Source organism: Stegostoma tigrinum, chromosome 10 (assembly GCF_030684315.1).
Source record: "Stegostoma tigrinum isolate sSteTig4 chromosome 10, sSteTig4.hap1, whole genome shotgun sequence".
In the NCBI taxonomy this organism is placed as follows: Eukaryota; Metazoa; Chordata; class Chondrichthyes; order Orectolobiformes; family Stegostomatidae; genus Stegostoma; species Stegostoma tigrinum.
The window spans coordinates 67744328-67771729 of record NC_081363.1 but is presented as its reverse complement, the minus strand read 5'-3'; the positions used below and the strand labels follow the sequence as shown (position 1 = coordinate 67771729).

The window sequence follows — 27402 nt, the reverse complement described above, 5'->3', positions numbered from 1 at the left end:
TCCTACCCCCCACCCCTTCCTATTTGACATTCCACATCACTTCGCAGCCTACTTCACCCACCTCTCTACTGCATCACGCACCAACAGCGTCCTACACCATACCCACTTGACACCTTAACTTCACACGGGAAGTACTTGATCTTTGACATCAGCTCTCAAAGTGACTGTGATTGTGGGCTTTTCAATGCCAAATTACATCTTACTGTTGTGAAATGTGGGCATGGAATTCCTTTTCCTGGGCGAGACAGCTACTCCTCAGTAAATTCCGCTCACACGTTTTCCAAGAGCTTGTCCCACAATTACACCACTTGTTTTGCTGACTGTTATCATTTAAACAGCAGGAACGCTCCTATCAGGAGTTGGGGTAGGCGTTGCATTGGCCTCGTGCATTCTTAACGCTCCGGCTGGGAGGACTCTGCCATCCCGGCATGCCGTGGGCCCGAGTTGGCACGGTCCTCCGGCTGGGATCACACAGCCGTCCCGGCATGCCGTGGGCCCAGTCCTCCGGTTGGGAGGTTTCAGCCGTCCCGGCATGCTGAGGGCCTGTTTTGAATGGCGAAGGTTCAGGGAAAGGGAGAGAAGACCGGTGCGGCCTGTTAGCGCCTGAAAGGGGAGAGGAGGGGCAAATTCTAATCGCTTGCACTCCCACTGAAATGTTGTAAAATGTCCTGGTAAGTGGCCCCCTTGCTGTCCGTGGTGGCAGGAGACTCGGCTCGGGGCCTCACACTTGGACAGTTTCTGCTGGTTGGGACTTTGGGGTGGGGTGGATTGACATTAATTTTAAAAAGAGGGCTGTGTTTCTCTGCAATTCAAAATTATTTGCTAAGAAGCTCTTAAACCAGTTCCAACTAACTGCCCGCGTACTCGTAATCAATGCAAGACAACTCGTCGTTAACAATTAAAACTCAAACCACGACCTTTTATGTGACTTTATGGTTAATTTTATAAATTCTGAAAACGCTTGTTTGGTTTCAAAAATTGGGGATGGGACTCTTCATCTCGTTTTTATCCTGAAAGACGCGACGGATCTTATTGGAAAATCTAGCTTCGTTTGGATCCATTTTGTTTGCCTGGCTAGGAGTGGCATGAAGGGAAATCTGTTTAAAAAGGGTAAAGTTGTCAAAACCGCATTTTGTGGAATTGGTTGGCAGGCAGATTTTTACTGTATGACAACTGGTGATTTATTTATAGCTGCTGCGAATGTTAACTTGCAAAGCTACCTTACTATTTGAACAAGCAAATCTGTTCAGTTTTTGAACCTGGCCTCGTTTTAAGTGTGAAGTTGTTACTTCCTCGGAATCCTGTTTTGTGGGATGCCTTGAGTTTTGAATGATGTGAATGGACAGCACTGAATGGTGAGACCTGCCGATAATGGTGGCTAAATAAACCTACTGTATCAATAGAATGTTCTGTACCATAAGACTATGAAGCAGATTCTATGATTTTTCATTCTTTTTTTTTCAAAACACTTGATAAAAGAGGATTAGGATTTCTAAAAACTTTTTATTTTACTTGGGACATTTGTGAATGTACCTGGTAGAAAATCACAGCATGGTTCAGATTGGTGATATTGTTGGAATTATAGCAAAAAATATTCATGCTGATCAAGACTGTCAAAAATATTGAATGGTCATTAATCCCATTGAAATGTTATACAGTTGTACAACAATATTTCATTTGTCTGCTTCAGAGTCTCATTGAGCTTTTTTGCATTAACATTTTATAGGAGAGAGTTATTTAAATTCTTCCTGTACCTGTGATTTCTAAACATCAGGAAGGCAACATCTCCAAACCACTTCATTTATGGCCAAGTAATATCAATAAACAAAGTGTTTGTGTAGATGTAAATTAATTATTACTTGTCACTAATAAGTGACATTGCATTAATGAACTTTAATACTTGAACTGCTGTCAGGTCTAGACAGTGAGTTTTAAGAGAGGGTTTCCTGATTTTTAATGTCTTCCACTGACTTGAGCACATCTTGAGCTACACTGACATCATTCGCAATAATGTGAAAAGAACACACAAAACCTAACCTTGTATGTAATACTATTTAAAATGATGTCTGAATCCTGAGTTCTTGTAACATCTTCCTAATGGTTAAAGAAATAAATTCATACCACATTGTAATTACTGTAATTGAAAATTGCAGATGTTCCAAGATGATTGCAATATTATTGATTTTAAATTCTCTTAATGTTTTTAAGAATCCTTTCTTAACCCCTGTTTTGTTTGAATCATTATGTTAACTTCAAGAGTAATTTAAAAACTGGGGAATGTACTAAGTGTACAATAAAGCAGGATTCAGAGCTTGGCTACATACTACTATGTGACAAATTTCCACTTTAAGATCTTTTTCAGTATGCTATTTTTTTGGTTTCTCTTTCCTGGTTTTGAGTGTTTCGCATCTGTTCAATTGTTTTACTAGATACAGTAGTTCTTAATGCAAATCAAAATACTGTCATTTCTGGTAATACTCTGGTCTCACAACAGACCAGTATCCGGGAGAAGTCATTACAAGCGATACACTATGACCCAGGAAGAAAAATGGAGAGGGAAAGAATGATGGAATGGGAGAAAACCAAAAAAAAAGTTTAAATTATACATTCCTAAATTCTTAAATATTTAGGACCTTAAGCAATGTGCCTTATTACTGACAGTAGTTAATTGTCAGTATCGGGGAGCGTTTACAGTTATAAATAACACTTAGTATGCTGTTGACCTATAATGGACTTGATAAAAGACAAATTTTACTACATCTGTAAAGGGTCTTGGTAAAACCACATCTCTGAATATATTTCATATATAGTAGGAACTGACGATGCTGGAGAATCTGAGATTCCTGCTCCTCTGATGCTGCTTGGCCTGCTGTGTTCATCCAGCTTCACACCAAGGTATATGAAATATATACAGTTAGGTCTGTTTATTCGGAAGATATACAATTATGTTAGAAGCAATTCAGAGGTCCACTTGACTCATTTCGCAGAAGAAAGATTGAATAGATTGGGCTGTACCCATTGGAGTCTAGATGATTCAGAGATGATCTTATTGACACGATACTGAGGGCAATTAATGAAGTGGATGCTGGGAGGATATTTCCTGATACGGGTGAAGCTAGTATTAGGGGGCCACAGTTTAAAACTAAGAGGACGCCCTTTTAAGTTCGGGGAAAATGTTTTTTCTGTTGGATGTGGAACACTCTTCTGGAGAAAGCAGTGGAGGCTTGCACTGAGGCTAGTCAAAGTGGGTTAAACAGATTTTAGATCAACAGTGCAATTGAGGATTATAGGAGCAGGCTGGAAAGTGGAGTTTAGGCCATAATCAGATCAGCGATGACCTTACTTAATAGTTGGGCATGTAGTTGCAGTACTGAAGCAGTGCAAGTTCAAATGCATTAATCAGGACAATATCCAGGCTTGGGCTGAAAAGTGGCAAGTAACTTTCATGCCATATAAATGCCAGGCAATAACCACCTAACCACCATCCCTTGAAGTTCAATCATTTTACCATTTACTGAATCCCCCACAGTCAATAAGCTTGGGGCTACCACTGACCAGAAACTCAACTGAACTGCCCACATAAACACAGTGGCTACAAGAGTAGGTCAGGATTGAGGCATACTGCAGCAAGTAACTGATCTCCTGACTCCCAAAGCCTGTCTACCATTTACACGGCACAAGTCAGGATGTGATGGAGAACTCCCACATGCGTGGATGAGTAGAACTCGAACAACATTCAAGAAATTTGATACCAAATGGAACACAGTGGCCAGCTTGATAGTTACCACATCCACTCCCTCCGTAACTAATGCATCTCTTAAATAGTACTGCTGCTCCTGAGCAGTACGGCAGGTTGCCAACGATCCTTGCCACCTTCTAAATCCACGACAGCTTCTGTCTGGAAGTACAAGGTCAGCAGATGGAGTTGTTGGTTTGGTGTCCCAAGCTGACTGGTTTTCATTCAGACATTTCATGTCACCCCCTTCTAGGTGACATCGTTGATGCTGTGTAGTCTCCTTTTTGAAGTTTTTTTTTCCCGGGTCCTTAATGATTGCTCAACATCCATCATTTCCTTGAATATAGGATCTCTTCCAGACTTGCTGGGACCAATTCCCAGGTGTTGACCTCCTTACTAGCCAAAGTCTGCCATCTGTTTAAACAAAATGCTGTTCGCAGGGCAGCTGTGCCTCTTCAAACCCATTGAATCAAGAATCAGCCTACAGTTAACCTCCAAGTCTGCCATCCCAAATAAGCAAAAAAGTTTGTTTAGTCTGTTCGTTTCCTTTTACCAGGCTGTTTCCCAAAGTCCACTCGTCATTAGTTCCAATCAAAGTTAGTAAAGTAATAGCAGTAAAAATAATGAAAAAGCAGAAAGGTTCCAATGTTGCAAAATTCTGGAACTACATTTAATTCCAATGTTCAGTCTAAAGTTGAACAACAACTTGTGCACGATCTGCATGAGAGCATTCGAACTTTTGAGTTGCTGCATGGCCACAGCGGGGATGAAGGTTTTAAAGCGGCTGCATACTTGATCAAATCACTTGAGTAATCTTTTGAAAAAACAAAGAGGCTCCGTTGTTTGGCATGCCTAAATTAGCTTTAGGCAAATTTTTTTAAGGTAATTGTTCATAAACTTTTTTTTTGTTTTTGTTAACCTATTTTTCTAATCAACCTGTTCAGAGATGTTATTATACACCTCTGCTGCAGGTGGGATTTGTGGTTCGGAGATAGGGGCACCCAGTTGCATGGCAAGATTCATCCAGTGTTAAACTTACCTAATATGGTACCTTTTGAATATATTGTCAAGTATAGCAGACTGTTAAATTTATTGTCCTGTGATGCCACTGAGTAACAACTAAAATAAATGATGCAACATTGCAAGCAGAATTACTGTGCAAAATATGATAAGCTGTTGATGCATTTCTATAGGCCTTCATTTGTGGCTTATATGTATCAATAGTTCCTGAAATAACACCTGATAGTTTTGAAGGAAGCACTGTATGTTAATTAAAAAGGAAGTCTCAGGTGACACTGTTTAATTTGAGTTTAATTGGAGAGGAACTGCATATTCAAGAATAGTGATTGAGTATGTTTTTGATTTTAAAATCATAGATTTATATTATTTAAAAATCAAGGAAATCCAGATGCTGGAAATGTAAAACAAGTGTTGCAGAAACTCTGGCACCATCTGTGCAGAGAAAACAGAAATAAAGCGTTGAGTCCAGTGACACTTCGTCAGACCTGAAAATAGCTGGGATGTGGTGGAGGTTAAATAGAGCACCTGAAGATGAAACTGAGAAAGAGTGAAAAGGGATAGTCAAACAAAGAGATTACTCTTGGCCAACCAAGAGAAATTCTGGGTCAGGTGCTGATGAGACATGTAAATGGTTGAAACTGGCTGTACTGGGAGCAGCCCACACAGAACAGGATTTAAGGGTGTGAGGACAGGTCGTGAACATGGGTGGGTGGTTCTGAAATGTTGACATGGGAATATAGTGCTATATTGAAGTGGAAGGTGACCAGAAAGTCAGTCATTTTTACCACCAAAGTGATCACCCACTCTCCATTTCATCTTCCCAGTGTAAAGGAGGCCACATTGGAGGAATGAATACAGAGACTGGATTGAATGAAGAGCAGGCAAATCACTGCTTCACCTGGAACATGTATCTTGGATCTTGGGTCATTGGGAAATAAATGGACAAGTGCTGCATCTTCTATGATTGTATGGGCAGGTGCTGTACAGGTGTTGGGAGTGACTAAGGTGTCCTGGTGGGAATGGCCTCTGCAGAATGCTGACGGGAGAGAGGGAATATGTGTCCCATAGTGGAATCTCACTGGAGTTGGTGGAAACCAACTATGATACAGAGGCAACGTAGGCAGGTGAGAGGGGAACAAAATGCTGAGGGGAGTGCAGAAAATGAATAAGGCACACAAGGCAACACAGTGGTGGGGAACCCTTGACTGAGGAAAAGGGTGTTGTTTTTTTTTTTTGTTGGTTATAATTCAGGGCAATGGAACAGATGGAAAATTGGAAACCTGAGTGTGAGTGGGAGGAGGGGTGGAGCTGGTGTATTGTTATCTTGAGCATACAAATAGCAAACAGATGGACTAGAGGGCGTCTGAAACTGTTGAAAAGACTTAAATTTGTGCAGTGCTTTTCATACCAGCAGCTGTCTCAAAGTGCTTCAAAACATTTGGAGCCCTTTTTTAATATGGGGAACAACAACACCCATTTGTGCTTTGCCAATCCCACAGATTATATGATAACAACCAACTAATCTGAATTTGGCATGTTGATTGAGGGATAATTATTAGCTATTGGGAATAACTGCCCTGTTCCTCTTCAGAATAGTACCATGGGATCTTTTGCATGACCAGGTCAGGGGGCATGATTTGATGTCTCAACCAAAAATTGTAGTGCGTTAACTGCCAACTTCTTTACTTTTTATATTTCAACCTTGAAATGGCACTTGAACCCATAATCTTGTGACTCCGGCAGGAGCATTGCTGACTGAGCTGTAGCTGATGCTTATCTGGGAACAGCCAAGAATGTGGCCTGGAAATAACAAAGTTCAGGATATATGCTGAGCAGAAATTTGTAAAAAAGTCTGAAAGTGTTTTTACAATGAAATAAATTTCATAAAATCTGTCTGAACAAATATTACCAGCTCCTAATTTATCCATTTCAGCCTGGCTCCAAGCTTTGCAAGTCTACCTCCTTGAACGAAGTTCTGCATCTCCACTTTTATCAGTTCATCTGCCTGAATAAAGAACAATGGATTTCTTTTAAGATCTTCCCCTTCGTGCTCAGGACCTTCATCATCTTGCCCCATCTCACCATAATCACTTCCTTGAGCAATTAATTCACATAAGACTTGAGAGCAGAATTAGGTTATCCAGCCCACCATGTCTGCTACTTCAGTCAGATCCTGGCTGATCTGTTAATCCTGAACTGCACTTCCCTGCCATTCCCTATAACGTATGATTCCATTACTGATGTAAAATCTGTCTATCTCAGCCTACAGATTTAATGACCCAACCTCAACAACCTTCTGCAATAAAGAATTTCACAGATTCTCAACTCTCCAAGAGAAGAAATTCAACCTTCATTTTGTCTTAAATGTACAATGTGACAATACTACAACTTTAAGAGGTGTATTTTTGTCATTTTTTAAAAGATAAATGAAGAAAAATTGCGGCAGTTGGCGAAGGGTGGTCTCCTGAAAGTCAATAAAGTAAACAGCTTGTGAATTCTTGGGTTTTTTAAAGTTCGAACAATAAAAGCAGCCAGAATGGATGGGGTCAAGCTCCTACAGAACCAGGATTTTTAGTCGTAGCTTGCTTCAGTTGCTCGGGGTCTTGAAACAAGATGTGGAAGCTCTTTAATTCTGTGTTACAGCTAAAAGCTGGGGTTATTTCACTGCAACATTTGAGATAATCTATTTTACTGAATTTGCCTTTGCCAAGGGTGTGTTTATGGGATGTTACTATATCAGAACAGCTAATTAGTGGCCAATGTATATTATTTTGTTAACCATTTTCAATAGTTATAGTTAAGCCAATTATTTTCACTTTATTTTCTGTATTTTAACAGTAGTGTAAAAATCGTGTGTTTTGCTTAAAGTCAAGTAGGTTGACCAATGGGATTGCATCTAGAGTGCAAAACTTTACACTTAGCCTAGACCCTAACGTTTTCTTGTTTTTAAAGAGGTACATTCTAAATATATTTTTGAGGGGATTTGGTGTGGTCCAAACAGCATCTCCAATCTAAGATAATGCCCTCTGGCCTGAGGTTCGGCGAAGGGAAACAATCTTTCTACATCTATCCTGTCAAGCTCCTTTTTTTTCTTGTGAAACTTGTATGTTTCAATAAGGTCACCTTTCATTCCTCAAAATTGCAATGAGTTCAGCCCAAAGTACTCAACCTCCCTGCATAAGAACCCCTTTGATACCTGGTATCAGCCTAGTGAATCTTCTCTGGACTGCCTCCAGTCCCTCTCTGTGTATTTCTTTGGATAGCAGACCAAACCATTCACATTATTCCAGCTATGGTCTGACTATCACCTTGTAATGTTTTAGCAAAACAAATTGAGAATCCCCTAAAACCTCTTCTGTGGCTTTTCTCTATTTTAATTTATGTTTCTGTGTATTAAATAATCAGCTCCTCTGTTCTTCCTGGCAAAGTGCATAATCTCACACTTTCCCACCTTCTATTCCATCTGCAAAGTCTTTGCCCACTCACTTAACATGCCTGTACCTGTCTTCAGATTCATTGTGTCACTGTCATCTCCATGCCTTCATGTATTTTTGTCAGCCGCAGACTTGGGCTACAGTACATTCATTTTCCATGTGTCTGTGCGTGCAATGCCTCCCTTATCCATACTCTGACTTAGTTAACTAATCATCGATCCATGCTAACATACTACCTACAATACCCTGGTCTGTTCTAACTGCCTTATCAAGCAGCTTCTAAAAACCTAAATATTTCAGATCTATCGCTCTCCTAATAAATTGGTCAGTCATGCTGACTGTATTTGATCAAATACAATGTGGTTCTAAACACTGTGCTATTACATCCTTTTATAGTAGATTCTAACGACAATGTTTTGCTGAAAGAGTTGTCTCATTAAGTATCAACATATTTCTGTAGGTGATGTAACAATAATTTTGTTGTTTTATTAGATGTAGTAATTTTCCACTATGAGCTTCTTTCTTTCTGAGGAGTTTTCAGGCCACTATACATCATTAACATGAGAAGAGGAAAAAATTAAAAGTTCTTTCTTTTGAGTACTGTGATAAATTTCCACCACTCCATTTGACACAATTCACAACATTGATACGGTTCCGCATGGCAAACTAATTAATAAAATTGTAACATGGGATTCAGGGTGTGCTTGCCAATGGGATACAACATTGTCTTTGTGGTAGGAGACAGCTGGAGGTTCGTTTTTGGGCTGAAGAGGCCTGTGACCAGTGGTGTTCCATGGGTATTGGTACTGAGTCCACTTTTGTTTGTCATTTATATGAATGATTTAGATGGGAAGACAAAAGGCATGGTTTGTCAGTTTGTAAGTAAAGTTGGAGGTATAGTGAACAATGAAGAAGGTTGTCTAAAATTGCAGAGGTCATAAGTGGGCTAATGAGTGGTAGATGGAGTTTAATTTGGATAAATGTGAGGTATTGTATTTTGATAAAACAAACAAGGGAATAACTTGTACAGTTAATGAGAGAACCCTGGGAAGTATGGTAAACCAAAGAGACCTAAGGGTTCAGGTGTATAATACTTCAAAATTTGCATCACAGACGGCCAGGGTAGTTAAGGCATTTAGCATTCTTGCCTTCATTGCTCAGACCTTTGCGTATAGGTGTTGGGACATCATGTTGAAGTTGTTCAGGATTTTAGTGAGGCCTTTTCTGGAGACTGTGTGTGCAGTTGTGGGAAGGATATTACTACACTATGGAGAGGGTTCAAAAAGATTTACCATAATGTTGCTGGGAATGGAGGGTTTGACTTACAGGCTGGCATTTTTTTCATGGGAGCATGAGAGTTTGAGAGGTGACCTTGTTGAGGTTTATAAAAATCATGAGGGTCACAAGGTGAATACCAGAGGTTGTTTCCCTGAGGGGGGAGGGGCATTCATTTAAGATGAGAAGAGGAAAAAATTTAAAAAGAACGTGGGGGCAACTTCTTTTTTCCCCACACAGGGGGTGGCTCGTGTGCAGAATATACTGCCAGGTGGATGCGCGTACAGTTACAACATCTAAAAGACATTTGGAAAAGTATGTGAATGGGAGAGATTTGGAGGGACGTGGGCCCAGCGCAGACAGGTAGCGGTAGCTTACTTTGGGAGCAAAGTTTGCATGAATTAGTTTGCTTGAAGGGTCTGTTTCCATGTTGCATGATGACTTGCAACTCTATTTTCCCAATAATAGATGTTAAGCTAACTGGCTTATAGTTCTGTTTTTCTTTTTGTCTTCATCACTATTTATTTTATGTACCTTCTGCTTCTGGCATGGAAATTCTGTGTCTTTCATTTGCTTCCCTTGTCATCTGTGGCTTATCCTCCAATTGCTTTGGTCTGTTCAATAGAAAGCCTCTCCTGTATCCCTTTGCTATTCCTTCTGTAAGCTCAATTTTTGCTGCTTCGTCCTACTGCTTTTTTTGCCTTATGTAGTTTTCATGCAATTTTCTTATGTAAGAGATGCTATAGAAATGCAAAGTATACTCACTTCCACATTTATATTGCAATATAAGGAAAACAGCTTTCAGATTGTAGTTATTTTCCTGAGAAGATAATAGCCTATTCACCACTACTTGACATCCAGTGGACTGAGAAATTCAAACTTGAAACCGTTTGATGTCTATGGGGAAAAAAACATTTTCTCTGAATCTGAGGCAAAGCTGAAGAAGGACTGTGGGAAGTTAATTTTGGCAAACCGTGAAAGCTGAGTAGTTTGATGTCTTGCTGTTGTTTCGATCAATCAAAAATAATTTCATCTTTTTTGATTCTAGGATTGCAAGTGATTATGGCATCTAGACATAAAAATGTCAAGCAAGGTGTATTATTTGGCGTGGAAGATGAACTCATTGAAGGAAGACAACTTGGTAAAAGGGTGCATCCTAATTGTAATGAGACTATGAGAAAGGTCAGCAGAAAATATTTGTAGAGTTTTGTTGTGAAATGTGTGCTACCTCAAAGTTTTTACAGCTTCAGATTTTGTGCCAGCTGTTTGTGAATGGCCACTTTTTGACCAAAGTGATTGACATTTCTATCAGACTTTCTTAGTCTTTAGGAAGTGTAAGTGGAAAACCCCATATTGCTATGTATAGACATGCTTTGTGCTATCTCCCTTCTTGAATCTGCCTTTAGCCCATTTCTGTTAGTACCCTGGCCCTTTTGCAGTTACCCATAATGATAAAACCTCACTTTTTTTCCTAATCTTGCAAGAACTTCCTAATGAGACTATGTTCATGAAGCTAGCTAATTCTGAAGCTATGCCTGATTGTGAAAAAGACCTGGAGGACATATTGGAAATTGGATGTGTATTTGAGGTTTAGTGAATTAAATCATTTGCCTTCAAAACAGAAGAAGGGAATAAACTGTTAGACAAAGCTGAATATTGATGTATCTAATCAGTTCTCCTCTGGGTAATAAGAAAGTTTAAGTGAGCATGCCTCAGTCTTGATCTCCTAAGACTCTCAAGTACAGTTCCTTTCAATTATAAAATTAAGAGGAGAAACCGGGAAACTATTGATGTATTAGTATAATTCCAGTTGTGGGGATGTTGCGAGATTCTGAAATTAGGGGAGCAGTAACTAAACTCTTGGACAAATATGAACCGATGGAGGGAGCCAGCATGAAATTGTGAAGGAGCATCACATCTGTCTAAAGTAATTTGTTTGTTTATTTATTTTAAGGTTTCTAATATGTTAAATGACAAGATGTCTACGGCTGTTACTTAATGGACTTCCAAAAGACTTTGAGAGACTTGGATTATGTATGATGAGTATTTTTTTTTCCATTTGGAAAGCTATAATTAGTGCTACCACACAATGTTCTGCACTGGACCTCAGACTTTTAATATTTTAATTGTACCACAGAGAAGTAGTGAGCCAGATTTGTTGGTGACACTAATTAGGGTGTTGCAGGTGGGAACAGAACACTTTTTAAGGAATATTGATAAGTGATGGCTCACAATAGGAGTTCAATATGGGTAACTGCATGGTGATCTATTTGATTTTAGAAAATCTTTTTTTGTGTGGGTACTAACAAATCCCTAATGGTATTGAATTTAGTGCAAAATATTGCGGTTGCTTGAAATGCTCAGCAAGTCTGGGAGCATTTGTGGTTAGAGGAACAGTTGCTATTTCAGTTCATTTTGACTTTTTTACAGAAAGTATGACAAGTTAGAGATGTATGCTTTACCCGCCTGAAAAGATTAGGGAAAGAGTTGGGAAATGATCAGAAGGGAAGAGCGGAAGATTTAAGTGGCAAAAAGATTAGTGGTGCAAGGCCAATGGGATTAATAATGGTATAAGGAAAGAAATATACTTGTACCTGGAGCAGTTGTAAATGATGAAAAGAGGAACAGCTGTCAGCCGAAACGAAGGAGTGAATGAAATACCAAAATCAAAAAGGACATGAAACAAAATGGGTGCAGAGCTTGTAGTCAAAATCTTAAACTTGATTTCACGTCCCAAAGTCTGTAAGGAGAAAGATAATGTACTATTCTTCAAAATTCCATTAAACTTCATTGGAACACTGCAGGAAGCTGACAGCAAAGATGTTAGTGTGGGAGCATGGTGGAGAATTAAAGTGAAGGCAGGCCAGAATTTACATGCAATTTTAATTTTGTAGAGTCTTCCTGACTGTCGTGTAGCCATCCAGCATAATGTCATTTTCCAACTCTTGTTCCATAGACTTGTCATACAATCATTAAATGCACATTCAAGTATTTTTAAATATTATGAGGATTCTTGCTACCAAATTTTCAGAAATTATGTTGCCCCTAGTTTCCATGTTTCTCTGACTCAGGGCTTGAGAGTAACAGGTTTCCTATCTTGGGGCCACACACGGCACTCATTGCTTAACTGTAAGATTATCTTTCACTCACCATTCAGTTGCCTTCTGACACTTTGCCCATTCGGTGATTTGCCAAAACCAAAATGAATGTCAATGAATCGGCCACCACTCCTTATCCCTACACCCAAGAGCGCAGGTTCCAAAAGAAAGGTTCCTGAATAGACTGAGAGATTTGTGACAAACCGCAAACTGGCTAATCTGGTTTCAGATTCACAATGCATAGCCAATAATAAACAAACCTTTGTCTAAATAGTTAAAGTCCATGGCTGTTACAGATCTTGTGAAGTCACTCTTTTAAAGTATATCATTTATAAGAATCTACAATGAGTTATGTATAATAAGTATTTAAAGATCTTGAAACAGGACACTGAATTGACCACCCACTCACTTCCATGTATTTTTGTCTGAGTAATTACTTAAGTATTGATATTAATTGTGTCTAGAATGTATACTTTTTTTGTTTACTATTTGTCATGCTCATTCATATCCCAATCACAGCAGACATAAAAATAAACTGCTGGAAATCCTCAACAGGTCGACTGGCAGCTGTTGAGGGGGAAAACTGAGTTAATGTTTCAGATCAATGCCCTTTCATTGTAATAACTAGAAGAATGCTTTTGTTTTTTAAATTTATATCTTAACGTATTATGCAGTGGTTTTTGTCATCTAATTCTGGCAGTGTTTTGAAACAGCAAGATACATGCAAAATGATGAGAATTTATTTGATTTGGATCATTAAAGGGTTATGATGCAGAAGAGACCATTGAGCCCCAATGTTTTTAGATACTTTCCAATCGACCCATTTAGAAATACTGCTACACCTCTAAAGCAATTGAAATTTGAACTCAGACCAGCTGGCTGAGGTAGAGTCAGTATCACCATACTACATAAGCCCAACCCCAACTTGTTTTATGTTCAATCTTTAAGTTGTGTGGCTCATCTTATTCCTTCGTCTTTATCCCCTAGTCCTCCAGTAGTTTTTGCTTCAGCTAATTATTCAATTCCCTTTTGAAAACCAGGTTGAAATCATCTGTCTTGCCCCACGCCCTTAATTGCACATTTCTTTGTTCTTTTGCATGGTGTTTTTGGAAGGAAGGATTGATATTAGACAAATATAATCAAAGGGTGCGTTCAAAAATTTACTTTGCTGAATTTTTATTGATAGCATAATCCGAACAAGTTCTCTGATTATCTTCTTATTAAATATTGGAGTGCACTTTCAATAAAGTATAGGAGTACAGGTCTATAAAATCTGTTAATCTGCTTTGTATGTGTTAGTGACATATCTTAAATAAAAATGCGTGCTTGCACATCCAATTCTGCAAGTATTTTATGGACATTTTATCTGCAAAACCCAGTAGTTTAATAAGTGCTATATATTTAGTATTCCACTGGATCAAAACATTTAATTAAATTTAAAACAGAAATATTCCTACTTTCAGACAGTTACTTTTTTTAAAATCTGCTAACCTATTTGAACCTCACGTTTAAGTATTTGGAAAAGTTCAACCTCTGGATAACTAATTCTTGGAAGATGCTGGATAGGTGTTGCTGTATTTTGTTTTTAGTGATCTGTTATTGCAAAATTATTACCATTTTATTTTCCAATAAGTGAAATGGTCACAAACCTATTTGAGAAAGCTATTGCCAGAAATATAGCAATTTATAATCACTTTTTTCTTTTCATACCAGGTTAGGGTCCTGGAATGCAAAGAGGTGACTCCTAAAGTTAGAAGGTGAGATCAGTCTTTGACTAAACTTGTTTGTATGACAACGCTTGATTGTTAATCCACATACTTCACTAGACTTGCTTTAATTGATAAGTTTTTTTTTATTTGGCAGATTGTTGAATATGTTGCAAATTGATTTAGAACAGGGTCTGCTGCAAACTCCATCTATTTTCATAGTTAAACCTCATTGTAATAGCATAGTGAGTTGCTACAGCTGAACAAGTCTGAGTGGGCAACTTGTCGACTCGGGGCAGGTGTGTGGAAAAAGACTGATTTCTCTGCAGAGAGAAATCCAACTTGTTATTAAATTCAGGTTATGCTAGCATTCCATATATTTCTGGAATGGGGATGTAGTAAAGAATTCTTTAGGGGAAATAGGGAGACAAGTCACATTCTTCTCAAACCCCTCAAAAAAAAACTGAAAAGACGGTGTTTCTGTTGTGGTATCCCTACTTCCTGCAGCCAGTATCTAAAGATTCTTCAGTGAATAAAATGCTACATGTATTTCACCCAATGGGCGATTTAAAATTTAATTCTGATGCTAAATGGATCTTAGAATATTGTTCAAGATATTTTGAGGTTGTCACAATTAGAAGTTAGAAAGTACAGAAGACAGATCCAAAAGCAGAAGCTAAAAGTTTTTGTTTTCAAGTCCATCTTAATGTCCATTTCAACACACTCACTCTCCATTTGACTATAAGAAAGTCAAATGATTCAAAAACAAAATTGTTAGAATTTAGCAGTTCAGACAGCATCCCTAGTAGAAAGTGTTGACTAACATAACATTGCCTGCTGATCAGTTGAATAGCCAGTTACTAAGATTGCAGAACTAAAATAAAATGAGTAAGCTCCATCCATACTATTGCATATCTCATCACTGATTCTGAACTGGAAGTCATTCAGGAGCTTATAACCTTAATTGTCTCTTGTTCACAAATATTTTAGAAACTTTTAGAATCATAGCATTTTCCAGTACAGAAGACCATTCGACTCATTGTGTCTGTACACTGTCCCAAAAGAGTGATGCAACTAGTCCCACTCTCCAGCCCTATCTCCATAGCCCTCAGCAATGCCAAACAATGTTTATTGTGTCCTGTATGGAACTCTGCATATCTCTCGGTTCATGAGATGGAATAGTGAGTTGTGAGCTTCTGTTCCTTTGTTCTTAATAACACAGAAGCACAATAGAGACAACTGCAGTGCATTTTTTTTCTCTGCTTAGTGAAAATAGATTTGCTGGGTGCAAATATGCCTACAACAACTGGATTTATCTCAACAGATTATCTACTGGACAAACAAAGAAAACATTGCACAGAACATCCAAAACGACGTGCTGTAAAAAGAAGACTAGACGTAGAGTCCAAAGTATCGTGGGCAACGGGAAACAGCATCCAAACCTTTGGAGCTGTGACATGGCAAATAAAGAAAATGAAGTGGTCTGTTCAGGAGCTGTACCTAAATTATGCAATGACAATCGCAGCTCACAGCTGAACTCCAGTGATTCGTCTGCTTCACAGACTAGTACTTCTGTTACATATGCAGATTATTTTGCACAGGTAGGGTGTCATCAGTTCTCTGTTGCTAAGACTTAATTGAGTGTTTTGTTTCTTCTCAATGAAACTGAAAATGTCTGACTTAGTTGTGAGAGAACCACTTTTATTTCACCTTGTATTTATCCAGGTCCCTTTTTAAAATAATATTTGAAGTTATTTTTAATACAGTTTTGGACATGCACATTCCAGATCACCGTGATCCACCAAGCTCCTGAGTTAATTTGCCTGCTACCTTTACACTTTTTTTTTTTCCTCTGTTTACAAACTTATCTACTATAGGAAACAACTTCTATTTAACTATTTGGTCAAATCTTCTTGTGATTTTAGTCACCCTATTAAGCCTTCCTTTAAACAGCTCCTCTTTGAGGACAGTAGCTCAAATTTCTATTCTCTCCATATAGACCAGAAAGTGATTCTGCTTGACTCCTTTTTGAATCATACCCAGAATTTGACATGATGCTGCAACTGGGACTTACCCAATCAATTATAGCAGTGTAGCATGAATAGTGTATTTGTTTTTACAGTCCAAACCTGTCCTATCACACTGAAAAATCTGTGTGCATGTTCCCCCCCCAGACATCTTTATCTGAACCCTAATTGCTGTTTCTTTCATTTACCTCCAGTACTTTTCAATTGCCTTTTAAGTTGTTTATTCAAACAGACAATATGGTTTCACATACGCTTTATCCAAATAAACCCAATATATATAAGGGACTGGCATTTATTTTCACTTTTTAGCAAAGTTAAAACTTCTGAGACGTTTCCTTGGCATGTTACCAAACTGAATTTGACAGAAAGCCAAACTGAAATTAAGATAGGTGACCAAAAGCTTAATCAGAGATTTCAATCTGTCTTAAAGCATGAGAAAGGTAGGAATGTTCAGATAAAAATTTAGAATTTAAGCTCTAGGCATTTGACAGAATAGCTACTGATAGAATCACTCACAATTCACATTATTATTGCTTCACTAAGTTTGGAGTATTGCTGAGATCCGGGAAGGCTACAAGATTGTGTGTATGTTTGGGACAGGCAAGGATAGTTGGCAGGGGGTTGACTGGAGGTAGGATAAGGTCAGGCCACTGTTGTTATTTGAATACAAAGTTACAATATGAAACATTAGTGTAGATCGGCAGTCACAGATGAACAGAATTTGGGTTGAGTTAGGATTTAGGCTGCAAACATTTGGATTAAATAACTGGGTTTCAGCAGAAGAGGCAGTTACTTTCCATTTCAGCATTCGTTTGAAGGGGCCTTCTTACAGAGTAGTGGTAGCATCTCTACTCCAGGACTGTGTTCAAATCCCACCTGCTCCAAAGGAGTGTAATAACATCTCTGAACAGATTGAATAGGAAAATAGGTCATTAAAATTTATATAATGCTAGAAGTTAACCACTTTCTCGCAGCAGTGAAGTAATTTATTCTCTAGGTTATAAAGACATGACCCACAGTTTGTTTCAGTAGCTGGTAGGTTGAGATACAGGAGGAAAATCAAATGGCATGCATTTTGAAATGGAGATAATGGGAACTGCAGATGCTGGAGAATCCAAGATAACAAAGTGTGAAGCTGGATGAACACAGCAGGCCAAGCAGCATTCTAGGAGCACAAAAACTGACGTTTCAGGCCTAGACCCTTCTTCAGAGAGAGGGATGGGAGAGGGTTCTGAAATAAATAGGGAGAGAGGGGGAGGCGGACCAAAGATGGATAGAGGAGAAGATAGGTGGAGAGGACAGTATAGGTGGGGAGGTAGGGAGAGGATAGGTCAGTCCGGGGAGGACGACATGTATTACAGGAGAGTTGCAGTGGGAGAGAGATTCCCTGAGGTTGATTCTCTCTCCCACTGCAACTCTCCTGTAATACCTGTCCGTCCTCCCCGGACTGACCTATCCCCTCCCTACCTCCCCACCTGGTACTATCCTCTCCACCTATCTTCTCCTCTATCCATCTTCGGTCCGCCTCCCCCTCTCTCCCTATTTATTTCAGAACCCTCTCCCCCTCCCCCTTTCTGATGAAGGGTCTAAGCCCGAAACATCAGCTTTTCTGCTCCTAAGATGCTGCTTGGCTTGTTGTGTTCATCCAGCTTCACACTTTGTTATCTTGCATTTTGAAATAGTTTTACTGATGAAGAGAATTTGTATTCAGAATCTCAGCCGTATCTTGACTGACTGGACTTCATTCCTCTTCTCTGATTGAACTTAGTAGCTAGGAAGCTGTTTGTAGCAAGGCCTCAAGACCATGGCTGTTGTCTTCCTACTGTTTAGCACTCCAGGTGTCAGTGCTGTGGGAGCACTGCATTTGACTGAGTCCCTTTTGGATGAGAAGTTAAATTGAAATCCCAGTCTGCTTTCTCTGTTCAATGTGACAAATCTGCCCATTAGTATTTCAAACAAAAACAAGGGAGTTCTGCTCTGTTTTGGACTCCCTATCTCTCAATCAACAAAAAAAACTTGTTGTGGTCATTTATCACATTGTAATTTCTGGTTGCTTGTTTTACACATGTTATGTACATCATTTTTCTACCTTGCAACAGTGACCGCTTCAAAAAGTAGTAAAGCACTTTGAGCAGGGCATGGAAGGTTCTGTGTGACTGTGATGTCATTGTTCTGATCAGCAACTTCTACTGATCCACTACTGAATATCAGATGCACATCAATGGCAAGTCAAAGGCACGGAAAGAGTTGAGAAAAATGGCAGTGGTAAACCTTGCAAAAAAATGTACATTAGAGTCTAGCTTATCATTGCAGTATATCCTGATCATTCTGTCATCCAGCATCAACACATTTGCCTGAAAAGGAGTCACTAGAAGAGATTCACCCAGTGTTTCTCCAACAGAAGCCAGTCATAAAGTTCCTGTTGTTGCTAGACACAATTGAGCTACTGTCCAAAAGGGGTACTTTGGTGGCTTTGAGTTAGTACCATATTAGTGCATTTATCAACAGTTATCAGGAGGACCTGAATTTGGTCTTTTTGATTACGTTTATTTTAATATTAATGGTTTTTGTACAAGCCACGTCAGTATTTTCTATTCCATAGTTTACCCTAAACCAAGAGGTGGTAAATAGCTGATTTCTGTCTTACTAATCTGAATTTCTTTGTGGCTCTCTCCCCGATCCAGCTAGAGACTTTGTATGCCAGTTTAGTGTCATTTACTTAAGTTTTACTGCTGTCAAAAGTGACAGGACCATCTTAGAACGAATGCTTCTTCAACAAATACTAACTGGGTCAAAGAGGCAGATGTGGCCAGCATCCTTTTTGGCTGAACAGCTTTTATTTTGTTTGTTTCCATTGGGCACTAATTTGATTTTTTTTTAAAATAGCTATTTTTTGTATAGTGAAGTCTAATTTGTAGCTTCCTGAACATTGGTATGAATATTTTACAGTTGCTTCTTGCGGTATCTGTGGTATAAGTAAATAGGTATTTCCAACAGTGATTAATCATCAGTTAATATGTATTGCATGTGTCATGCAGGAAGGAGGAAGTAACAAAGCTTCAAGGCAATTAAGATTTTTAAAAAAGGTATTAATACCAAGTGCTTAAAATATTATTTGTTATTCCTCTTGGGTAACTTCGCAGAGGAGTGTTTCAGTGTCTCCATTAATATAGCGATTATGGAGACTGTTAAGCCGCTTGTTAAATTCTACTGTGTATACCTAGCCTTGAAACCAATGGAAATACTGCAAGAATTTGGGAGCCATGGAAAGTATTAAAGTGTGGTCAGCAACAAAGAAATTAACTGCTTTTAACACCTAACTCTTTTTCTCTTTCGCTATGTTAATACCACAGATTTCTAAGGATCATGCTACAATGACACAAGTACTATTTGGTAGAAACTTAAGACTGAACGTAGCTCTGACATTCTGGCAGAAAAGTGCAAGTGAGCTGGTAGCTTATCTGGTCAGGTAATAATCATATTTAATTGATCTTTAGCATTGTGCTAAATCAATTTTATGTAAATCAGTGTTATAAATTCTATCATAAACTTTGTTATTACAATATCGGTAAACTGAACACAATCTGCATTGGAACGGTAGAAATCTTCCACTTTATTTGTTGCCATGCATCGTTACTTTTCAATAATTTGTCTTAATTCTCATGTGATATGATGTTGAATCTTTCTGTCATCTGCAGGATACATGACATTGCTGTTACTGCAGATTGTCTACCAGTGCTTACGAAAAGGTAATATTAAAATAACTTGTTTTCCATCTAAAGTTAATATTTTATCAAATATTCTTTTAATATTTTTTTTTGCTTATAGTCTGGAGGAAGAGAAACAAAGCATCTCCGTAGGTTGTTGTGTTGACCTCTTACCACTAGCGCAGGAGTTATTAAGAAGCAGATATGAAGAGTAAGTATAATGAAATTACAGAAGCTACTTTACAGTATTTTGGGAGCCTAATGTCCTAGATCACAGTGAGTAATTCTATTGGATATTGTATGTGCAATTGAAAGAAAGCCAGACCAGTAGATGAGGAGAAAGAATTGGAGGGTTTCCGTTCTGGAATTAGAAGGGAAGATAGGAAGAACTTTGAGTAGGACAAAAACTGTATCACCTCCTCCCACCTCAAGCCGCACCCCCATTTCCTTCCTACCTAACCTCATTCCACCCCCTTGACTGCTCCGTCCTCCCCGGACTGACCTATCCCCTGCCTACCTCCCCCATCTATACTCACCTCTACTGGCTCCATCCCTGCCCCTTTTTAACTTGTTTGTCTTCTCTCCACCTAACTTCTCCTCTATCCATCTTCGATCCGCCTTCCCCCCACCCCTATTTATTTCAGAACCCCCCCCACCCCCCTCACCTTTTCTGATGAAGGGTCTAGGGGCCTGAAATGTCAGCTTTTGTGCTCCTAAGATGCTACCTGACCTGCTGTGTTCATCCAGCTCCACACTTCGTTATCTTGGATTCTCCAGCGTCTGCTGTTCCCATTATCTCTCACTCATTGGCCTCGTTCTGTCCTTTGTGGCCTTTTTTGTGCTGCCCTCTAATTTTTTGGTGGTTATTTGAGAAATTTAGTTTGTACTGCTTTAAAAGTGGTATACGAGTAATAAGTCCTCTCGATGGCCTTTTGAGCACTGCATCTCAAATTGGGCAATGGGAAAAGCAGCTTAAGCAGGAAACAAAAAATTTGCAGTTAAGGCATATCTCCAGCTCAATAAAAAGATTTATTAGGTTACATTTCAAATCCCAACTGTAATTGTTTTTAAAAGGTTAAAAGATTTATCTCCTACATCTTTGTTTATTCTGCTATTGCTTCACTTTTTTAGATGTAAACCAGAGATTAATGGAACTGAAATTGGTTTGAATTGGTTTTTGAAGGAATATTGGATTTGTTGTCATTTTGTTTATAGGCTGAGTATGGAACTGGGGTGATAGGGGCATGAAATCTGTATAAAATTTGAGTTAGTTGCCATTTTGGATCAAGACTACTGGAAATGGCCTCAGCTGAAACTGAGCTCAGATTATCATGTGAATGATGGGGTCCGATGAATTTGAAGATGGCTTGAGATTTTGTGCTGTGTAGGCTGAGCTTCCAAGTTGGGTTGGGCTAGGTTTTGGCTTCGTGGTTGTATTCAGACTTCTTATTTTAAACATCTAAATCTCATGGTCCTTCCTCATAGACGTGGAACTTGCCCCTCATGTTTGCACTAGGATTAAATCTGTTAACTGCTGGCTTGGTCTTGTTATGCAAAATGAGAAAGATAGGGCCCGCAATTTGTTTTTAATAAGAGTTTTTTTTTAAATATCTGTTGCACGCAAATGCAATAAAACGCACTTGATCCAGCGTGCCTGATACATCATAACAATTGGAAAGCTCAGGCTCAACATCCTGTTGCAATCACATCACAGGGTTCGTTGCATAGATTTGTATTTGTTTATGGCATGTTGTATTAAACCTATATAAAGGTTTTCAAATATTGCAGATATCTGATTGTTGGTTTAAACTGGCTCCGAGCTGTCCTTAAACAATGGTGGCCAGAGCTATCTGCAAATACTGCAAATAATGATGAAACTCATGTAGCAGATAGGTAAGTGAAATCATATTTTACTTGTTAATAAATGTGCAAACTTGTGTTTTAAATATCCCCAAAATGATTGAATGGGATTTTCCTTTATAGGATGTAATAGCAATTTCTCTTGGCCAACTAAAGAAATAAGCTATCTCATAACTCTCGTTTAACCGTAGATCAAAAATCTTTCGATTCAGTCTAGAAAATACATTGACCCTGCCCCTCCTGCTGTTGCTTATTGTCCTTATTCCCACTCCATTCCTTAAATGTCAAATAAATGTCAACCTTCAGTTATGTTGACTGCAATTATATGTAATCAGTTTATAATGTAGAGTCAGGACACAAATGATTGTATTAATCACTGATAATCTGCTTTTTCTTCTGCAGTATTTTTCTGACGCAAGTTAACATGCTGAAGTTATGTCTAGTTCAATCGCTTTGCCTAGTTTTATTGTGCAAAATAAGTGAAATGGTTACGACCATGCAAAATGAAGAGTGCTACAAAAATAAAAAGTGATTCAAGTTGAGATGTAGTTACATTTCATATTTTTTAAAGTTTAGTATTTCCTAAACTGTTGAACCCTGAAATTATTTTCCAAGCATTTTGAAATCTTAATATTAGTATTTGAAATATTAATATTAGTCTTTAAAATACTTATTCTAGAAACATTAAGGTTTTGAAAGATCAGTTACGGCAATTACGGGAGCAAGGCTTTCATTTATCTTCAGTTCCAGGGTATACTGGAAAAGTAGCTAAGGTAGGAACTGTTTAATCATTTCTTCCCTTAATCACTCAATTCTTTTGTTTCCACTCATCTGAAAAGTAAAGGCCTACATTTTGCAATCGGGGGCAAAGGATTCTCTTTCCAAGTAGCCTTGCTGTTAGCTGTCGGCAAGCCTCTGCTGAACTTTTAAGTGGCATCTTGCATCTTTTGAAGTCATTTTTTGCACATCAACCTCTCTTGTAGACTGGTTTCTGAACTGGGAAAGAAATGGCAAGACTCTTGAACCTTGAGGTATGCCCTAAACCAGGAACTCATAAGTGCAATTTAATTTTGCATGCTTAAAAAACATCTGGTGAGAGAGGTTAGGATTAAAAGAGTGTGTGCAACAAGAAACACTGCAAAAGTAGACAAATATTTTTCTCTTAAATTCCAACACTAAATCCCGAAGGAAAGAATCTCTGAACGTGTAAAACTTCCATTGCCACTGAATCGTTATGACTTACTACATTAAAAATTCACCTCAGCCAGAATACACCAGCATTATCTCTCCTTACCCCTCTACAGCCCTGTCCAATCTTTACTTCCTCAACCTTAAGCTTCCTGCCTCTTGACGAGATGTTCCACATGTCTTATCGACCAAGGTTCCTTATGTCGAACTGAAATCATTTGCTAAAAGATTGTGCCAAATTTCTTTTTTTAAAAAAAAAAGCTACTTCCATTTTCATCAGCTTGAAATCTTGTCCTCCTCTGTCCATACTTAGAAAAAAATTCAAAAGAACTTCACGTATTCGCATTTTGTATTTCAAAGTAACGAGAAATTACGTGTTCAGAATTTGCTCAGTGGTTAACACTGTTGCCTCGCGGTCCCGGGGATCTGGGTTCATTTCCACCTTCAAGTGAGTGTCTGTGTGCAATTTGTGCTTTCTCCCCATGTCTGCATGGGTTTCCTCCCACAGTCCAAAGATGTGCAAGTTAGGTGATTGGGCAATTTAGCATGACTATTGTGTCCAGGAGTATACCAGCGAGATGGGTTAGCCATGGGAAATAGGGTAGGGGGATGAGTCTCGATGGTTGGTCTGAACAGAATGGGCCGAATGGCATTTGAAAGAAGTTGTCATCATTGTTACAGATTTTCATTCTCTTTTATTGTCCCAAAATATGACTTCACCTGTTACATGAGTCCATACCAATGACCTATCCATGTTGATCGTTAATGTCGCTTCCTAGCAATTGATATTGGGTTACGTACATCTTATTTAATTGTCTTTCTTTTTCTTTTTCCAATGAAAATGGACAAACATTTAACTGCTCAACATAGAATGCCTGATATGGTAGCATACTTTTTTGGTTGCAATGCCTTATGCCTTCAGACATTTCCATTGGAATGACATTTTGACAGCTGTCGGGCATTGAGACTAAAGTTTTTATTTTAAATTAATTGGGCTTTTCATATCTAAATTATTTAATGCAGTTCTGAGGCTATAGTGACAAAAATTTCAAAGTTTGTTATCAAAATAGTTAGTTTTGTTTAATGATCAATCCTCCATAGGTTGTGTGAGAAATTGTACCTGTCAGATGTATTGTTCGACAGCAGTTGTGAAAAAGCTTTCTTCCAATCGAACAAGTATTATAAAATAGACAAGGTTTCAGTTGTTTAGAAGTCCTTTTCACTATTTTGCTATGATTCCTAATAATGACATTTGTGAATTGCTGATGTAGATAATCAAACTTTGTATTTTGGTGATGTGCAGCAACTTCCCAATCTTTTAATTTTGGATAGAATGCATGGTTTGTTGTTTCAATCTAATAATAACAAGCCTTGACTCATAATAGGAATGTTTTAACAAGCTGTATTTTTTTTGTTTCTGCAGAGTGTGGGAACCTACCTGGAGCAATTGTACTAAATATCTTCAGCATCCAGGGAGCTTCATTTTTCAAGTACTATCAGCAGTTAAAAGCTGCTTTGCAACATCATTTCAACCTCCTTATTTGTTTAAAATATTTGGGAGACCAGCACTGCAGAAAGTGATCAAAGTAGGCTCAGTACAAAATTGGTTGCAAAATATGTTCTAAAACCACTATTGAACCCAATGAAGCTACTTCACATTGAAGTGGTTTATTTGCCAAGCGGCATATACTCGACTCTGTGAGCTGATGATGTGACACTGTTTTGCATTCCAGATTCATGTAGCCTAACTTGACCAGAAGGTCTGTGTTCTTCAAACTGTCTGACTAGTGCCAATCATCTGCACTGAAATGCTGCTTCAGTGCTCTTGGACACTAAGAATGTATTTTCTGTATATTTGATTCAAGGTTGTAAAGTTTCATATGGCCATGCAACAATGATAAGTTATAATTTCAGTAAAGAAAGCACCATAGTAGAGCATGCAGCTGTTTACTAATATCAGTAAGGTGACATTAACAAAATGTGCATAGCACTGTATTCTTTTAATTGAAACATTAAAGTAGATATTTCTTGTGACTTTGCACTTAAATAAAAAATGCTATGTCTCTACATAGTACTCACCGATGACTTGTGCATCAATTTCTTTTTAGTGAGGTTATTCAATGAAATGTGGTTTGGATTGGATTGCTGATTTTTTTTTGCAATTTTCCTTTTTGCCTTCCTGTTGAAAAGAAAATGCATTTAAATACCCACTATAAGTAAGTGTTTAACAATACTGTTGCAAAAATGTGAAGTGATTAACACAGGACTGGTAATGGTACAACTTGGTTTGGATCTTTTTGCGAGATGGCTAACATTTCTTGGTCCAGATTGAATCCATGAACGATGATAGGGCAGGTTATAAATAAGAATATCAAAAAAGCAGAAAATGGTTCCTGACAGTACCAAACATCTTAGCTTTAATTTTATGTCATCCCAATCTGGACTTTTCCAAATGTGGGAGCATTTTCTCTGTCTACCTTCACGACACTGTTTACTGATCTTAAACATTTCAGTTGACTCCCCCTTCTTTTCACATTGTAAAGAAATATCTGACATCACCGTTTTTTAAATGTATGAAAGTAGAAGGAATAGAAAGTTTGAAGCTTTTACAGGACAGATATCAGGATATTGTTCACTAAGAAAATAACTTGCATTTATATAGTGCCTTTCTTATGCAATCTGCCTGCAAAACACTTCATTAAATGTATCAAAGTGTTTTTGAAGTATCAGCATTGTTGTTGTGCCGGGAAAGAGCAGCCATTTTGAACATAAGCAAGATGCGACAACAGTGTAATAGTCAGACAATTTGTTGGTTGAGGGATAAGATGGAGAACTTCCTTGCACTCTTAGAAATTGTGCTACAGAATCTGTTATATCCACCTGAGGGTGTAAGCTGTACCTCCATTTAATTACTCATTCAGAAGATGATAGCTCTTCAGCAGTGTACTCTTTTGTATCGCACAAAGTGCCATTCTAGGCTATGTGTTTAAGTCTCTGGAGTGAGATTTGGACTTCTGATTCTGTGATCAATGCATCAAATACATTCTCAGATGTAGTACGACTGGCAAACGTCTTAGAATAATTTAAAAACTGAGGGTTGTGAATGTTTTGAGTTATTCTGGATGGGCAAAACTAAGGTAGTCCAATGCTACTGAATGGGATCAGGCAACTTGTGCCTGCATGTATACTTACCCTTAAAAAGTAGTAAAAGGTGGTTGAGAAAGGAAATAGAATATTAAAAATATTAAGGCAAAAAACACTGGATCAAGAGCAATGTAAGCACAATTTTGTGGGGTTTTTGTTTTGCACCTTTTGTAGCATTGGTAGGTACAGAACTGACCCTGAAGGAATTTGACATGTCTTGGAGGAGGAAGCTGAGTCTTGTTACAAGGAGTTAATGGTTAATTGCTTTCTCCTTATTTCTTATGCATGCCTTTCTACTTCATGAGGACTTTGCAGAGGACATATCCTCAACTACTGTTTTCAGGTAGATGTCGAGGCTGACTGGTGTTGAATCCAAATAATTTCCCCTCCCTTTAGTTTTCTCTACATGAATTACAGGTGCAGTCTGGCAGCTATATTATTCAGGACTGAGGCCAGTAATGATACTATCAAGCAAATCTTCATGATTTAGCAAACACAGATACATTTTGTACCTTTCCTATTCTCTCAGAGCTTCCAAATGGTTCCAGATGTGTGCTCTTTGGTTGCTTGCCAATTCTAAATGGATTGCACCTTGCAAAAAAAGCTAACCACTCATAACAAGTTTAAAAACAACATCACTTATAACCACTGATATGGTTGAGGTGGCTAGCATAGATGCTGTGAAACATATGGAATAATGGTTGCTTTGATACAGCAAGGAGGAGTTGGGCAGATGTGCCTAAGGAACGTCAACATTAGGATGGATCAGTTGGAGCAAAGATGGTCTATTGATGCAATGTACGTTCTGTACTATTTGTACCATTTTGTCTTTCATATTCCAAGCTGTCTAGTCTGATAATATTCAAATTTACCACAGCATCAGATTTTACTTTCGGATCTAACTTTGTACAGTACTGCTTAAGTAAATGATTCAATCAGCTAAATTTTGGTACGGCTATACTTCTGTTTTTTTTTCTGAAAAGCAACATGTAATCAAGAAACTTAGTTGGAAATAAGATTTTAGCTGGATGCATATTTTGCCAAACTCAAACCCATTAGTCAGTGTTTACTGTTATGACTATTATTGGAGTCTGAAACAAATTCTGCGTAGTTGTGTAATTTATATTTGTAGCCCAATATTTAAATTTGAAATGTCTCAAATTTGGAAAAGGCTATTTTTCTTGTGTACTTCAAATTCCTATATAAT

General features: G+C 38.2%; 1 protein-coding gene across 4 annotated transcripts; it reads left to right on the top strand.

The window, feature by feature from the left end:
- Window positions 1–432: 432 nt before the first annotated feature.
- On the top strand, window positions 433–25129 carry katnbl1 (katanin p80 subunit B-like 1). Of its 4 annotated transcripts, none has more exons than XM_048537224.2 (10): window positions 433–671; window positions 10514–10647; window positions 14277–14320; window positions 15594–15870; window positions 19650–19765; window positions 19995–20045; window positions 20125–20214; window positions 21792–21896; window positions 22708–22894; window positions 24475–25129. In XM_048537224.2, the coding sequence occupies exons 2-9, from the start codon at window positions 10528–10530 to the stop codon at window positions 22844–22846; spliced, it is 942 nt and encodes a 313-aa protein (XP_048393181.1). In that variant the 5' UTR covers window positions 433–671; window positions 10514–10527; the 3' UTR covers window positions 22847–22894; window positions 24475–25129. The 4 variants fall into 4 exon arrangements, 3 of the variants coding, with proteins under 3 accessions (XP_048393181.1, XP_048393182.1, XP_048393183.1); XR_007248234.2 differs by having other exon boundaries at window positions 434–671; window positions 22703–22894; XM_048537225.2 differs by lacking the exon at window positions 22708–22894 and adding an exon at window positions 22543–22636 and having other exon boundaries at window positions 437–671.
- The last annotated feature ends 2273 nt before the right edge of the window (window positions 25130–27402 follow it).